This window comes from Carcharodon carcharias, chromosome 12 (genome assembly GCF_017639515.1).
Source record: "Carcharodon carcharias isolate sCarCar2 chromosome 12, sCarCar2.pri, whole genome shotgun sequence".
NCBI lineage: Eukaryota > Metazoa > Chordata > Chondrichthyes > Lamniformes > Lamnidae > Carcharodon > Carcharodon carcharias.
Window position 1 is genome coordinate 122,151,891 of NC_054478.1, and position 17,625 is coordinate 122,169,515.

General features: G+C 42.6%; 1 protein-coding gene across 8 annotated transcripts in view; it reads right to left on the reverse strand.

Annotated features, from left to right (window-relative positions):
• pcnt (pericentrin) overlaps window positions 1-17,625 on the reverse strand; it is a 316,492-nt gene that overhangs the window by 266,987 nt on the left and 31,880 nt on the right. For 7 of the 8 annotated variants that reach the window (XM_041200684.1, XM_041200683.1, XM_041200681.1 and 4 more), the window contains exons 3-5: window positions 16,202-16,252; window positions 15,066-15,248; window positions 2,349-2,498 (exon numbers count right to left, since the gene is read on the reverse strand). In XM_041200684.1, coding sequence (XP_041056618.1) covers window positions 2,349-2,498; window positions 15,066-15,248; window positions 16,202-16,252 — 384 coding nt within the window. The remainder of the gene's footprint in view (window positions 1-2,348; window positions 2,499-15,065; window positions 15,249-16,201; window positions 16,253-17,625) is intronic. The other variant, XM_041200682.1, reaches the window with a different exon arrangement.

The following is a 17,625-nucleotide window of genomic DNA, read 5'->3' on the forward strand; positions in this document are numbered from 1 at the left end:
TTCATTGTACGTTTCACAACATTAGTGCTTTGCACATGCACATTACTAACAGTGTCACAGCCACTCAAGCAGCTTTGCAGGCTAAGAACTGGTCAACACAGAGACTAGCACCACTCATGCATAAACATGGGTGAATGGTACACTTATTTTATCCTTGCATGCTTCAGACTACAAAACCATGTAAAAGAGAGAGCAGAATAAACAAAAAAAAAAGCGCCCTCACATTCAGCAACAACCATCCATTATATTGGACAATATAGAACAGTAATTCATTGAGAATCTTGGGTCAAAATTCACACTGCCAATCAGGTTCAGAAACATGTACACCAATGCACTGCACCAATGCAATGAATTTGACCATGCATAAATTTCAAAATGTAAAACTTTTTAGTTCTGCAATATACTTCATATCATAAGGGAGAAAAATGTTAAATGGCCAACACATCAAACATTCATATCCAACTTTAGTCAAGGTTGATAATTTTCTCAATTTGCACTTTTGTGTAACAATAGAAAAACATTTGGGGAACAAAATTCTTCAATTTGTTTCATATAAACAAGGACAATAAATATTGTACTTCAAGGTAACAAACAAGATTTTTAGCATTAAATTATTTTCCTATGGAATGAAAAAACTTGCAATTAAATAGCACCTTTCATGGCCTCGTGACATCCCAAAGCATTTTACTACCAATGCATTATCTCCAATGAACAACTAAAGTGCAATTACTCTGCTTATGGAAGCAGTGTGCACACAGAAGGATCCAATATTGAGGCAAATGGCTAATTAATCTGATGTGGTGGTGTTTGAGGGTTAAATACTGATTTAAGACAAATCTAGTCTTCTTTGAATGGCATTAAGGGAGCAGGCAAGCAGTTTAACAAGACCTGGGTGTCCTTGTACACCAGTCGCTGAAGGTAAGCATGCAAATGGTATGTTGGCCTTCATAGCCAGAGGATTCGAGTACAGGAACAGGGATGTCTTGCTGAAATTGTACAGGGCCTTGGTGAGACCACATCTGGAATATTGTGTACAGTTTTGGTCTCCTTGGAAGGATGTACTTGCTATAGAGGGAGTGTAGCGAAGGTTTACCCAATTGATTCCTGAGATGGCGGGAATGACATATGAGGGGAGATTGAGTCGATTAGGATTATATTCGCTGGAGTTCAGAAGAATGAGGGGGGATCTCATAGAAATCTATAAAATTCTAACAGGACTAGACAGGGTAGATGCAGGAAGGATGTTCTTGATGGTGGGGGAGTCCAGAACCAGGGGTCACAATCTGAGGAAATGGGGTAGATCATTTAGGACTGAGATGAGGAGAAATTTCTTCACCCAGAGAGCGGTCAACCTGTGGAATTCGTGATCACAGAAAGCAGTTGAGACCAAAACATTGTATGTTTTCAAGGAGTTAGATATAGCTCTTGGGGCAAAAGGGATCAAAGGGTATGGGGAGAAAGCGGGAGCAGGCTATTGAGTTGGATGATCAGCCATGATCATAATGAATGGCAGAGCAGGCTCGAAGGGCCAAATGGCCTACTCCTGTTCTTGGTTTCTATGTAATGGAAGACTGCATCTCAGTATCAAACTGAGCTCAGTCTAGATTATGCGCTTAATTCTTCTGAAAGAAGAAATCTTCTGAGAAACAGTACTGCTTTCACTGAACCGAGCTGACACTTGTGTTATAATAATTTATTTAATTAAACCTACTCTTGATGAATCCACCTCTCTGCTCTTCTTTTAAAAAACACCTCAAGATTATCCAGTAGCCCGTGAGCACCATCTGATAGAGGTTTTCATTACTCAGGGAAATATCTTGCTAACGGCAATACAAAAACAATACCATGCCAAATAAATCACATTGAATAAATAATGTAGCGTCAAGGCTTAATTTTTAAAAATCCTTTCAGATTGTTATATTACTATGAGTACCATGCACATTTTCTGCAAGAGAAATGTTAATTTGATTGCTTCACGAGATGAATATATATCATGGCAGGAATGTATATACAATGACCAACTACACTGAAATTTAGCAAACAAAACTAATCCTAAATCTCAGAACACAAGAATTACAGGTATAGACAAGTAAAATATTCACAACAAAGTAGAACTGTTCTTCTAAAGCTGCAGAACTAAAGGAATTTTGCATTGCATTTAGATAATGCAAGAATCAATCAAGAAATGTTTGATGCTCATCTCGGACATCCAAAGCAGAACACTGCCCTGCTCCTTAATAAATGACAACAAAAAAATTCTGCATGAGTAGCAATGTCAAGTGGCAGTCAACTTAATATATTCATTGAAAGCAAAAGGTGTCTGGATTAAGTAGCATATCTCTAAGTACCTGTTGCAATTGGTGCTGTAAAGACTGAATCTGATCAGTTAACTCCAGAGCTTCCTGTTGGACCTCATCTCTGTTCCGAATAACCTGCTGTAGGTTATCAGTCAGCTGGCTAATTATATCATTCCTCTTCTGTACGGCCATCTCTAACTCCTGATGAGACCAGAGCAAAATGAGAACATTTATTTCAAGTTTATTAGAATTATATTGATTTTACTCAGTTATATTTTAATTTGAGGATGACAAATAATGACCGCCAGAGAGTGCTTTAATCCTTGCACAAGACTGCCCCCACCACATCCCCCCCACCGCAGCCCATCACCAGCCTCATCTCTGTAACCTCCTCCAGCTCTACTACTTTCCAAGTCCTTGGCATCCCTTCAGCTCTGCCTGCTTGTAACTTCCCATGCTTCATCACTGAAAATTGTGTCTTCAGCTATCTACGGCCAAATGCTCTGGAGTTCCCAGCCTCAACCTCTGTGTCTCTCTCTCCTTTGAAACTCTCAACACCTAACTCTTAAGTTATTAGTCACCCTTCAAACAACTTATATTCATACTGTGCCTTCAACATAAAATATCCCAAGGGACTTCACAAAAGCATTATAAAGCATAATCAGACACCGAGCCACAAAACATCCCAAGGGACTTCACAAAAGCCTTATAAAGCATAATCAGACACCTAACCACAGAAGTGATATTAGGGTAGATGGCCAAAGCTTGGTCAAAAAGATAGATTTTTAAGGACCATCTTAAAAGGGAGTTACAGGCAGAGGCAGAGAGGTATAGGTCCTTGGCAGCTGAAGGCACAACCACCCATGGTGGGATGACTGAAATTGAGGAAGCTCATCAGGTGAGAATTAGATAGGTGCAGATATTTGAGGACTGGGAGCTGGAGGAGATTAGGGGGATGGGGATTGGGGGGGGGGGGGTGCGGCTGGCTGGTAGTGGTGTAGGGCAGTGGAGGGATTTGAAAAGGATGAGAACATAAAAAAAGAAAAATGTTACTTGACTGGGAACCAACATAGGTCAACCAGCACAAGGGTGCCTGAGAAACAGAAACTGGTACAAGTAAGGACCCAGATAGAGTGTTTTGGATGACCTTAAGTTTATGGAAGAGAAAACATTGGAAACCAGCCAGCATTGGAATAGTCAAGTTTGGAGGTGGCAAGGGCAAGAATACATTTTCAGCAACAGACAAGCTGAGACAGGGTAAAACCAGGTGATGTTATGAAGGTCGAAATAAGCACAGATACGAGGTCAGAAGCTCAGAGACATAAGACAACAAGACTGTAAACACAGGAGGAATGGAGTTATTGCTCCAAAACAGAGTTTGGAGGGGGGATCGAAAACAATGGCTTCAGCATTGCCAATAATTAAATGGAGGAAATATCTGTTCATTCAGTACTGGAGGTCAGATAAGTAATCTGATAATTTAGCAACACTGGAGGAGTTGAAAGAGGCAGTGGTGACGTAGAGCTGGAGGTTGTAAGCGTACATGCAAAAGCTAACACTCTGCTTTCGAATGCTGTTCCCAAGGGAGCAAGCAGATGAGAATGAAGGGTTCAAGGACAGATCTTTGGGGGACACCAGAGCCATGGTGTGGCCACAGAAAGAGAAGGTACTGAAGTGATACTCTGGCTACAAGTAGATGTGCTAGACTCAACTATCTTCACCTACTCCACCAATGGCCTTCCCTCCACCATAAGATAATGCACAATACAGGAACAGTGTCTCATTTTTTTTTCTATTCATTCATGGGATGTGGGCTTTGCTAGCCAGGCCAGCATTTATTGCCCATCCCTAGTTGCCCTCGAGAAGATGGTGGTGAGCTGCCTTCTTGAAGCACTGCAGTCCATGTGGTGTAGGTACACCCACAGGAAGAGGATTCTAGTATTTTGACCCAGCAACAGTGAAGGAACGGCAATATATTTCCAAGTCAGGATGGTGAGTGACACGGAGCGGAATTTCCGGGTGGTGTTGTTCCTATCTATCTGCTGCCCTTGTCCTTCTAGATGGTAGCAGTCATGGGTTTGGAAGGTGCTGTTGAAGGAGCTTTGGTGAATTCCTGCAGCACATCTTCTAGATGGTACGCACTGCTGTCACCATGCGTCAGTGGTGGAGGGAGTTAATATTTGTAGATGTGGTGCCTATCAAGCAGGCTGCTTTGTCCTGGACGGTGTCAAGATTCTTGAGCGTTGTGAGAGCTGCACTCATCCAGGAAAGTGAGGAGTATTCCATCACACTCCTGATTTGGGCCTTGTAGATGGTGGACAGACTTTGGGGAGTCAGGAGGTGAGTTACTCGTCCCAGGATTCCTAGCCTCTGACCTGCTTTTGCAGCCACAGTATTTATATGGCTTGTCCACTTAAGTTTATGGTCAATGGTAATCGTCAAGGAGTTGACATTGAGGAATTCAGTGATGGTAAAACTATTAAAGGTCATGGGGAAATGGTTAAATTTTCTCTTGTTGGAGATGGTCATTGCCTGGCACTTGTGTGGCACATATGTTACTTGCCACTTGTCAGCCCAAGCCCAGGTATTTTCCAGGTCTTGCTGCATTTGGTCAGCTTCAGTATCTGAAGAGTGCGCGAAGGGTGCTGAACATTGTGCAATCATCAGTGAATATCCCCACTTCTGGCCTTTTGATTGGAGGAAGGTCATTGATGAAGCAGCTGAAGATGGTTAGGCCAAAGACACTGCCCTGAGGAACTCCTGTAGTGATATCCTGGAGCTGAGATGATCGACCTCCAACAACCACAACCATCTTCCTTTATGCTAGGTGTGACACCAACCAGCAGAGAGTTTGCCCCCTGATTCCCATTGACTCCAGTTTTGCTAAGTCTCCTTGATGCCACACTCGGCCAAGTGCAGCCTCAATGTCAAGGGCAGTCACTCTCACCTGATCTCGGGAGTTCAGCTCTTTTGTTCATGTTTGAACCAAGGCTGGAACGAGGCAAGGGAGCCAAGTGGCCCTGGTGGAACCCAAACTGGGTGTCAGCGAGCAGATTATTACTAAGCAAGTGCCGCTTGATAGCACTGTTGTCCACTTCAATTACTTTACTGATGATCGAGATGGGGCGGAATAGGATTTGTCTTTCTTTTTGTGCAGAGGATATACCTGGCAATTTACCACATTGCTGGGCATATGCCAGTGTTGTAGCTGGATTGGAACAGCTTGGCTAGGGGCGCGGCATGTTCTGGAACACAAGTCTTCAGTGCTATTGCCGGAATATTGTCAGGGCCCATAGCCTTTGCATTATCCAGTGCCTTCAGTTGTTTCTTGATATCCCATGGAGTGAATTGAACTGGCTAAAGACTGGCATCTGTTACAGGAGGATTTGGACAGGCTTAATGAGTGGGCAAGAACATGATAGATGGAATATAATGTGGAAAAATGTAAGGTTCTCTACTTTAGAAAGAACAGATGTGCAAGAGTATTTCCTAAATGGTAAAAGATTAGCAAGTGAAGTTGAACAAAAGGACCTGGGTGTCCTTGTAAGAAACCAAACATGCAGGTGAAGCAGGCAATTAGGAAGGCTAATGGAATGTTAGCCTTTATCGCAAGAGATTTGAGCACAGGAGTAGTGAAGACTTGCTTCAATTGTATAGAAGCTAGGTTAGACCGCACCTGGGGTACTATGTGCAGTTTTGGTCCCCTTACCTCAAAGGATATTATTGCCATAGAGGGAGTGCAATGAGGGTTCACCAGACTTGTTCCGGGGATGGCAGGACTGTCTTATGAAGAGAGATTAGGCAAACTAGGCCTGTATTCTCTAGAATTTTGAAGAATGAGTGATGATCTCATTGAAACCTACCAAATACTTAAAGGAATAGACAAGGTAGATGCATGTAAGATGTTTCCCCTGGTTGGGGAGTCTACAGCCAGGGGGGAAGCCACTTCGGACCAACATGAGGTGAAATTTCTTTACTCAGAGGGTTGTGAATCTTTGGAATTCTCTACCCCAGAGGGCTGTGGAAGCTCAGTCATTGAGTATGTTCAAGGTAGAGATTGATAGATTTCTGATCAACAAACACGTAAAGGTTTACAGGGATAGCATGGGTAAAAGGTATTCAAGTGTTCAATCAGCATGATCGTATTGAATAGTGGAGCAGGCTCAACAGGTTGAATGGCCTTCTCCTGTTCCTATGTTATAGCTTCACCAGGTTGAAACCTCATTTTTAGGTATGCCTGCTGCTGCTCCTGGCTTGCCCTCCCGCACTCTTCATTAAACCAGGGTTGATCCCCCTGAATTGATGGAAATGGGGCATATGCCAGGTCTTGAGGTTACAGATTGCGTTCAAGTACAATTCTGCTGCTGCTGATGACCCACAGAGTCTCATGAATGCCCAGTCTTGAGCCGCTAGAGCTGTTTGAAATCTATCCCATTTAACACGGTGGGAGTTCCACACAACACATTGAAGGGTATCCTCAGTCTGAAGGTAGGACTTCATCTCCACAACAGCTGTGCAGTGGTCACTCCTACCGATGCTGTCATAGACAGATGCATCTGTGGCAGGCAGGTTGGTGAGGTCAAGTATGTTTTCCCCTCTTGTTGGTTCCCTTACCACCTGCCACAGACCCAATCTAGCAACGATGTCCTTCAGGACTTGGCCAGCTCGTGCAGTAGTAGTGCTACCGAACCATTCAGTGCAGGGCATTGAAATCACCCACTCAGAGTACAATCAGCACCCTTGCCGCCCTCAGTGCTTCCTCCAAGTGATGTTCAACATGGAGGAGCAATGATTCATCAGGGACAGTGGTACGTGGTAATCAGCAGGAGGTTTCCTTGCCCATGTTTGACCTGATGCCATGAGACTTCATGGGGTCCAAAGTTAGTGTTGAGGAATCCCAGGGCAACTCCCTCCTGACTGTACACCACTGTGCCACCACCTCTGCTGGGTCTGTCCTGCCGGTGGGACAGGAGATACCTAGGGATAGTGATGATGGTATCTGGGACATTGTCTGTAATGTATGATTACATAAGTATGACTATGACAGGTTGTTGCTTGACTATTCTGTGGGACAGCTCTCCCAATTTTGGCACGAGCCCCCAGATGTTAGTCTTTGCAGGGTCGACAAGGCCAAGTTTGCCATTATCATTTCTGGTACCTAGGTCAATGCTGGGTGATCCATCCGGTTTCATTCGTTTTTTGAGACTTTGTAGTGGTTTCATACAACTGAGTGGCTTGCTAGGCCATTTCAGAGGACATTTAAGAGTGAGCCACATTGCTGTGGGTCTGGGGTCACATATAGGCCAGACCGGTAAAGACGGCAGATTTCCTTCCCTAAGGGGGATTAATGAACCAGGTGAGTTTTTACAACAATCGATAATGGTTTCATGGTCATTAGACTTTTAATTCCAGATTTTCAGTGAATTCAAATACCACCATCTGCAATGGTGGGATTCCCCAGAGCATCACCCTGGGTCTCTGGATGACTCATCCAGCGACAATATCACTACGCCATCGCCTCCCCCTCAGAGTTACTCCCAGTGCCTCATGCTAGCAAGATCAGGAATAGGTACTAGACCAGATGAATGCGTGGCTGGAGGAATGGTGAAGGAGGGAGGGATTTAGATTCCTCAGGCATTCAGACCGATTCTGGGAAAGATGGGACCTGTACAAGCTGGACAGGGACCAATATCCTCACAGGGGTATTTGCTTGTACTGTCGGGGAGGGATTGGCAGGGAATGGGAACAGACACAAGAGAGGGAAACAAAGTTAGGAATAAAAGACATAAGTAGAAAGCTAAAGTGGAAGACAGAGGAAACAAGCGCCAGTAGCAAATAGGGCCATTGTATTAAAAAACGATGTATAAAATGTTAAGACAACAAGTCTAACGGCACTGTTTATAAATGCATGGAGCATTCGCAATAAGACAGATGAATTAACAGCTCAAATAAGTGTAAACGGGTGCAATATGATTGCGATTACGGAGACATGGTTCCCAGCCAAGGCTGGGAACTGAATATCCAAGGGTATTCGATATTTAGGAAGGACAGGCAAAAAGGAAAAGGAGGTGGCGTGGTGTTGTTAGTTAGGGATGAAATCAGCGCGACAGTGAGAGAGGATATCGGCTCAGAAAATCTAGATGTACAATCAGTCTGGGTGGAGCTAAGAAGCAACAAGGAGCAGAAAGCATTAGTGGGAGTTGGCTACAGGCCTCCAAACAGTCCTGATAAGGTAGGGGATGGCATTAAACAGGAAATTAGAGATGCGTGTAACAAGGGTGCTACAGTAATCATGGATGACTTTAATGTACATATAGACGGGGCAAACTAAATTAGCAACAATGCTGTGGCAGATGAATTCCTTGGAGTATGCGCGAGATGGTTTTTTAAACCAGTATGTCGAGGAACCAACCAAGGCTATCGTAGATTTGGTATTGTGCAATGAGAAGGGTTTAATTAATAATCTTGTCGTGCAGGGTCCATTAGGGAACAGTGACTTTAATATGATAGAATTCTTTCTTAGATTGGAAAGTGAAGTAGTCCGATCTGAAGCTAGGGTACTAAATCTTAAAGGAAACTACAAAGGTATGAGGCAAGAGTTGTCTAAGATAAATTGGGGAACTTCATTAAAAGGCATGACAGTGGATAGGCAATGACTAATATTTAAGGAATGAATGTATGCATTGCAGCAGTTATATATTCCCTTCTGGTGCAAAAAAACAAACAGAAAAAGCAGCCCAACCATGGCTAACAAAAGAAATTAAGGATAGTATTAGATCCAAAGAGGAGTCATATAAAGTTGCTAGAAAAAGCAGCGAGCCTGAGGACTGGGAGCAGTTTAGAATTCAGCAAAGGAGGCCCAAGAGATTGATTAAGAGGGAAAAAATAGAGTATGAGAGTAAATTTGCAAGGAACATAGAAGCTTGTACTTATATAAAAGCAGACTGTACATATAAAGAAAAAGGTTAGTTAAAAGAAATGTAGATGCCTTACAGTTTGAAACGAGATAATTTATAATAGAGGCAAGGAAATGGAAAGCAATTAAACAACTACTTTAGTTCTGTCTTCATAGAGGCAAACACAAATAACTTCCCAGAAATACTAGGGAACCAAAGGTCTAGTGAGAAGGAGGAATTGAAGGAAATTAGTATTACTAAAACAATAGTGCTAGAGAAATTAATGGGTCTGAAAACCAATCAATCTCCAGGCCCTGATCATCTATATCCCAGGGTACTAACAGGGAGGTGAAAATAGTGGATACATTGGTTGTCATCATCCAAAATTCTGTAGATTCTGGAATAGTCTCAGCAGATTGGAGAGTGGCAAATGTAACCCCACTGTTTGAAAAAGGGATAGAGAAAACAACGAATTACAGAGCAGTTAACATCAATAGTAGGGAAAATGCTAGAGTCTACTATAAAAGGATGTGGCAACATGTCCCCTCATGTGGCACTGTAACATGAGTTGGGACATGTCCATCACTTGACAAGGAAGTATTCAATGAACAGCATGACACTAGGAAGTTCTGAGGAACAAAGGGACCTTGGCGTGTGTGTCCATAGATCTCTGAAGGCAGAGGGGCATGTTAGTGGGGTGGTGAAAAGGGCATATGGGGCACTTGCCTTTATCAATCAAAGCATAGATTACAAAAGTAGGGAGGTCATGTTGGAGTTGTATAGAACCTTGGTGAGGTCACAGCTGGACTACTGTGTAGTTCTTTTTGCCACACTATAGGAAGGATGTGATTGCACTGGAGGAGATTCAGCAGGATATTGCCTGGGATAAAACATTTAAGTTATGAAGAGAGGTTGGATAGACTTGGGTTGTTTTCGTTTGAGCAGAGAAGACTGAGGGGCGACCTGATCGGGGTGTACAAGATTATGAGGGGCATGGACAGGATGGATAGGGAGCAGCTGTTCCCCTTAGTTGAAGGGTCAGTCACAAGGGGACATAAGTTCAAGATGAGGGGCAGGAGGTTTAGGGGGGGATGTGAGGAAAAACTTTTTTACCCAGAGGGCGGTGACAATCTGAAATGCACTGCCTGGGAGAGTGGTGGAGGCAGGTTGGCTCACATCCTTTTTAAAAGTACCTGGATGAGCACTTGGCACGTCATAACATTCAAGGCTATGGGCCAAGTGCTGGTAAATGGGATGAGGTAGGTAGGTCAGGTGTTTGTCACATGTCATTGGGCCTCTTCTGCACTGTTTGATTCTGTGATTCTGTTGAACCTTGCTGTGTACAAATTGGCTGCTGCATTTTCAACATTGCAACAGTGGCTAAACTTCCAGAAGGGGCTGTAAAGGGGCATTGAGGGGTTGAGAAAGGCACTTTATAAATGCAAGCATTTCTTAAAGAAAATGAAAGTGACGTAACAATTTATGGCATTTAGTGCGTATAGCACTTCTTTAATCACTATTCAGCCGTATTTGGAAAAAATCCTCAAGTACATGAGGATTATAATATCGATGCTAATCCACCTGGTATACTTGCAGGCTCCCAGAACAGAAGTGAAACATGCCCTCCCCAACAATATACTGGAAGGCTATTGCCACTTGCTGTACAACAGCTCAGCAAGATTTGCTATTTATTGGTTTGGGGCAACGTGGAGGTTAGGGTGAATGAGCAATTTAGCTGCATCCCAAATCTCAACACCAGAAAAGTATGCGGACAACAGTAAGTGTTTGTGGAAACAGAAGTGACTTATTGTACATTATCTCTAACACAGCACAGAGGAAGAGCAAGTGCAAGAATGAACAAAAACAAAGTCCATTTAATTTGCCCTCATTCATCCTGATAGTTGGATGAGGCAATGTTAAGACAGCTGCCATTAATAGCAACCAATCTCTAACAATTAAAACACACAAGTGACTGGAGGAAAACTTCAGTGGTGGGAACAGGGGGGCGGGGGTGGATTAAAGCACCCCCTAAATGGGTGGATTTAAATCAGGTATCATGTTAAAAACAAATTTTGAAAATTACCCACTTCCAGTTTAACAGAGGTAGGTTACCAACCTACTTGTAGTAGGCACATTAGTCACTTAAATATTACAACACGACAACAGGCTTCAAAATTAGTCACTATTAAAAATTTAACCTGGGCAGGCCTGGTATCCTGGGCTGCGGATAAAGTGGGGCAGAGACTGCTGGACCCTGGAGCGAAATGCCTTTCCATTTACCTACAGAATTCAACTGCCTCAATCACCGGCTGCAACCAGACACCTCCTTGGCCCTTCGGATCCCCACTCCCCAAGTCTCCAATTTCATCCACCAGTGATCCTCCTTGATCTTCTCTGATCCTCTCCCAGTCTACAGCCCAGTGCCGAAGGCCTACCCACCTGACAATCAGACATGCTGCAGCCAGGAAACAAAACAAAACAAATGTTAACCAGGTCCTGCCATTAAATTCAGCAGGACCTAAGGGAAACCTGAGATAAAAACAAAAAAACTGCGGATGCTGGAAATCCAAAACAAAAACAGAATTACCTGGAAAAACTCAGCAGGTCTGGCAGCATCGGCGGAGAAGAAAAGAGTTGACGTTTCGAGCCCTCATGACCCTTCGACAGAACTTGAGTTCGAGTCCAAGAAAGAGTTGAAATATAAGCTGGTTTAAGGTGTGTGTGTGGGGGGCTGAGAGATAGAGAGAGGTGGAGGGGGGGGCGGTGTGGTTGTAGGGACGAACAACCAGTGTTCTATTGTACTATTGTCGTTGACATCTTTTGATGATCTGCTTCCATCACTGCTTGTTTGTCCCTACAACCACACCCCCCCACTCCATCTCTCTCTCTCTATCTCTCCGCCCCCCACACACACACCTTAAACCAGCTTATATTTCAACTCTTTCTTGGACTCGAACTCAAGTTCTGTCGAAGGGTCATGAGGACTCGAAACGTCAACTCTTTTCTTCTCCGCCGATGCTGCCAGAGCTGCTGAGTTTTTCCAGGTAATTCTGTTTTTGTCTAAGGGAAACCTGTTCTACCCCATCTCAAATCAACCTCTCACTGCCTCCAAGCTAATGACCAGCCCCACAGGACCAAAGTCACCTTTCCCTCCCAAGCATGCTACACTGTAAAAATTAGCTAGATTTATTTCAGAAAATAATATTTTGGGATTAACATGACCAATTTGAAACATGGTGTGGCCAAAGAGTGGAGGAGAAAGAAAATACTTTAGAAATCCACTGCAAAATACTATACATAATGAGCAAGAAAGAGAAAATCAAGGTTTCGGCATGAAAAAAAAAAATTCATGCATCTCTTCAAGATTCTTTTCTCACCCCTCCCCCAATCTGGAAGCTAACTATTCATCTGTATGTGACAGTTGAAACAATGAATCAGTACGAGTTATTTTGCATTAAAATTGAGATACCATGGGAAAATTAGATTAAAACGTCTTGAAGACCTCATGATTAAACCAAGTCAGTCTCAAAAAAATGAAAATCTCTTCTTTAAAAGGTCAAACTTACAGAGTAGCCAGAAAAATTAAAAATGTAACACTCCACAATGCTAACTGAGCACAAGACTACAACAGGAACAGGAATAGGCCATTTAGCCCCTCGAGGCTATTCCCCCATCCAACAAGAACATTTATCCTCCACAACCAAACCCCAGCTATGGATTTGTTCCATATCCCTTAAACACCTTTGGTTAACAAAAAGCCATCCATTTCTGTTTTAAATGTAACAATTGATCCATCACCAATTAATGCCATTTGCGGAACAGAGTTCCAAACTTCTACCGACCCTTTATGTGTAGAGGTTTCACTCTGATATTACTCTGAAAGTCTGGCTCTATATTTTTGTAAGATTATGCCTCCTTAATCCTCGATTCACCAACCAGAGGAAAGAGTTTCTCCTTATCTGTTCCCCTTAATACTTGAAAATTTTGATCAAGTCACCCTTATCTTCTAAATTCTAGGGAATGTAATTTAACATCTGATGTCCAGGTATCATTCTATAAAATCTACACTGCACTTACTCTAAGGCCAATTTATCCTTCCTTCAGGTGTGGTCTAACCAGTGCTTTGTATAGCTGGTTTCTGTCCCTTTGTATTCTGGTCCTCAAGATATAAAGCCCAGCATTCCATTCGCCCTTTTGATTATTTCCGGCACCTGCTCATGGCACTTCCACATACTGGACACCGAAGTTTCTTCGAACCTCCACTGTCTCTAGCCTTTGAGTATTTAATTGTTCTACACGAATTGGGTGACCTCACATTTGCCTACATTGAAATCTTTTGCCACCAGTCCTGTTCATTCAGTTCATCTATCACCGTGTCTGTAATATTACACTGTTTACAATACTGTCTATCTCAGTGTCATTGACAAATTTCGATATGCTGCTTTCTATCCTAAGTCTGTAATAAACAGTGAACAGTTGAGACCCTAACATGCTTTGTGGGTCAGACTTGGTTACATTATTATTGTTTCTCACGTGTCGGTGCAGACACGATGGGCCGAAGGGCCTCTTCTGCACTGTGTAATTCTGTGATTATTGTACTTGCCCATTATCCCTACTCTGTTTCTTGCCACACAGCCAATTTCCTAACCAGTTCCACAATTTGCCTGCAAGTCCATGAGTTTCAATTTTAGTTAACAGTCTCTTATGAGGGACTTCTGGAAGTCCGAATAAATAACATGCATGGACATCCCCTCACCACTATTTTAGCTACCTTTTCAAAAAATAAAAATTCCTAAGCATGACCTATTTTTCGTGAAGACTCTCTGATAAGCTGAAAATTCTCAAAGGTGTTCAGTCAACCTATCAGTAATTACAGATTCTAGCAATTTCCCAACAGATGTCAGATGATATAATTAGCCATTGCCTACAAAGGACCATAGGTATCTCTCTCTCCATTTGAGAGAAACAACTGATTCTACTACTTGAGGGGCACCATTCCACAAGCGTGGGGCAAGCTAAGGAGGCAGGCCTCCATGAACTACCTGGTCTATGGTACAATTTTCCAAACTAAAAAAATGGCTCCCAAATCAAGAGGGGATGATAATGCGACGTCCTCAACCTACTTACTTGACACCTCTGGGACGAAATCCAGGGAATTGGTCCCTCTTTAGTGCCATTAATTTCTCCATTATGGTCATTTTGCTTAAATTAATAGTTATGAGATAAGGAAAGAGATTCCTCAAAGCTCAGCTATATCACCTGGCATAATACAAAACCAGACAGACCTGCATGGAACAAGCTGGACTCAGTGTGTTGGGGCTCCATCACTGCCTTCAACACCCTTGAACTGATTCCCGCTTTTGATCACTTTCCAGCAGAAAATGTGTACATACAAATGTCAGGCAAAGACAGAATTAGGTGCAATGGCTCCACAGCCAAATAGCCTATGAAAGTCTAGGTTCACAGAAGAAAGGTCTACTTCAACAAGATAGCAGAGGGCCGTTCACAGGACCATGAACCACCATGTTTCAACATCTGCAAAATATCAGAGAAATTAATGTTTTTTAAAAATGAGAAAATTTGTCAGAAGGGTTTCCTGAGAGAAGCAAGAATTTATTTTTGAACCCAGGATTTTCTTTAAGAGCTCAATTTTTCTGCAAACATCTGCAAAAGGAGCTGTGCGGTCAGTGCTAAATCCTACTGCCAGGATATGCCAAAGCAGGCGATGAGGCTCTAAGCTGCATGGCAAGTGGTGACTGTATTGTAGAATTAAAGTTCATTTCAGTTGCAGCACAGAATTTAAAAAGGCATAAAAAAGACTTAATCCAATGTTTGAATTGCTCCAACTGTAGAGAGTATTTTTCATCCATACCTGTTGTATTTGCTCACTCTCCTGGCAAGTAGTCAGTTGGTCCTGAAGATCTTCCACCTTAGTGACAAGATGCTCCAAAGCTATTTCTTTGCCTTGCAACTGCTCTTCAAGCTCGATTATTCTTAACCGGCAGACCTGTTGCTCTGTTTGGGCATACTCTGCGCTGTTATTCACTTCTTCCTCCTGGAAGAGATCATCTGATATGAAGGTCTTTCATTTTGCTTTTATTTGATTTTAAATAATGTAATTAGGTATACAATTGGGGAAATGAAAAGGAGGGTCAGATACAAATAAACAGCCAGCATTGCATTGCTTCTAAAATGTATCGGCAACCAATCCTATGAAAACAAACCCATATAGGCAAAGAAAATAACCAATTCAGAGGGCGTAATTATAAAATTATCTCGATCATGCAGCTCAGTTGATTCCTTAAATTACAAACAACCTGTATCAAGTAGGAAGAGCATTCAGCCCGGCTGCCAACTATCATTTTGAAAGTTATGCATTAGTGGATGTCAAGTTAGTTTTGCCTCAAGTTGGTCTTTTTCATCCCTCCATTGTAATAGCATGACAACATTTTGACTCATGCATAAAGAATGGTTACTTGATAAAGGTATAGGAAAGCTGCTAATTAGTCTAAACTTCAGAGACTGGATAGAAAATTCGAGCATGGAGAAGAAATGGAGTGGGACATTAAACAAAACATACAGAAAGCAATCTTGCAAAGAAAAGGGGATTCCCGGGAAAGTGTACGAGAAAAAGCACTGGCACATGAATCAAATACCTTTATCAGGCTTCTGGATAACTTTGGTATGTGGTTACTATCATACAAAATCAGGTCTCACTTTTGAATTTAAAATTTCTTTGTGGGCACAGAATGCAATCTAGATATCCAGAAATGTTTGCAGAAAAATACTATATGTTGTTATATCGAAACATCTCATAAGTGCTTCACAAAACTAATTACTATTTGCAGCAAGTGGCTTAAAGAGGGAAGTACAAAGCAGTACTGCAGGAAGAATATAGGACTGAGTGTCAACGACTCTAATTGTAGAACTGATTTTTGAATAGAGCAAACAAAATAAAAACTGCTGTGCATCAGGCAGAGAAGTTTGGCATTTGGATCAACAGCTCACCTCAACTATGAGGTCCTCCACTGTACTTGTGTTTGACAGTTCACCATCAACCTGAGGAAAGCAAAGGTGACTTAATTACTTAAAAGATAACATGCAGGAAATTCATAATAAACATTTGTAATAAGTCATCTCTTCATTTGTTAGACAAAATGGAGTTTGCACTAAGATCTCAGGATCTCAAATCAGTCTTCAGAATATTTTTGAAAAAAAGGAATAACCCCAGGAAAAAAAAGCAGCTTTCAAAATTATAAAAGGAAAACAAGAAAAAGCAAATTCATGAAGTGAAGTAACAAATGCTGGAAACATTCAAGTAGGTCAGTTCATATCAAATGGAGGGGATGGGTAATTTTAGGCTCCAGGCTCACTGACCTTCATCCAAATGGAAAAACATGAAAGATGAACAAGGATGTGTCTGGAAATAAAACAAACTGGGTAACAGGCAAAAAGAATTAATTGGTTTAAAGAAGCACAAAAAAAGAGTTGGAAATATCTGGCTGATCTTTATCCTCCCTGAGAAAGCACAGGGACTCAATTTAATTTCTCATCTGAAAGATGGCACCTCAAACCATTGTCGTAAAAACTCATTTGGTTCACTAATTCAGTTTAGGGAAGGAAATCTGCCATCCTGAACTGGCCTGGCCTACATGTGACTCCAGAGCCACATGCATGTGGATCCAAACTCTTAAGAGCCCTCTGAAATGGACCAGCAAGCCACTCAGTTTGTATCAAACCACTAAAAAGACTAAAAGGAATGGAACCAGACAGACCACTTGGCATCGACCGAGGCACCAGAAACGTCAAGGGCAAACTCAGCCCAAACAACCCTGCAAAATTCTCCTAACACCAGGGGCTAGTGCCAAAATTAGGAGAGCTGACTCACATTCTAGTGAGTCACATTGACCGAATCATACCTTACAGCCAATGTTCCAGACACCATCATCACCATCCCTGAGTACGCATGTTCCACCAGCAGGATAGACCCAACAGAAGTGGCGGCACAGTGGTATACAGGCGGGAGGGAGTTGCCCTGGGGGTCCTCAACATCGACTCCAGGCTCCATGAAGTCTCATGGCATCAGATCAAACATGGGTAAGGAAAGGTCCTGCTGATTACCACGTGCCACCCCACCTACCCTCAGCTGATGAATCAGTACGCCTCCATTTGAACACTGCTTGGAGGAAGCACTGAGTGTGGCAGGCACACAGAACGTACACTGGGTGGGGGACTTCAATGTCCATTACCAAGAGTGGCTCGGTAGCACCACTACTGACTGAGCTGGCCGAATTCTAGATTACATAGCTGCCAAACTGGATCTGCGGCAGGTGGTAAGGAGCACAATAAGAGAGAAAAACATACTTGACCTGATCCTCACCAACCTGCCTGGCACAGATGCATCTGTCAATGACAGTATCGATAGGAGTGAA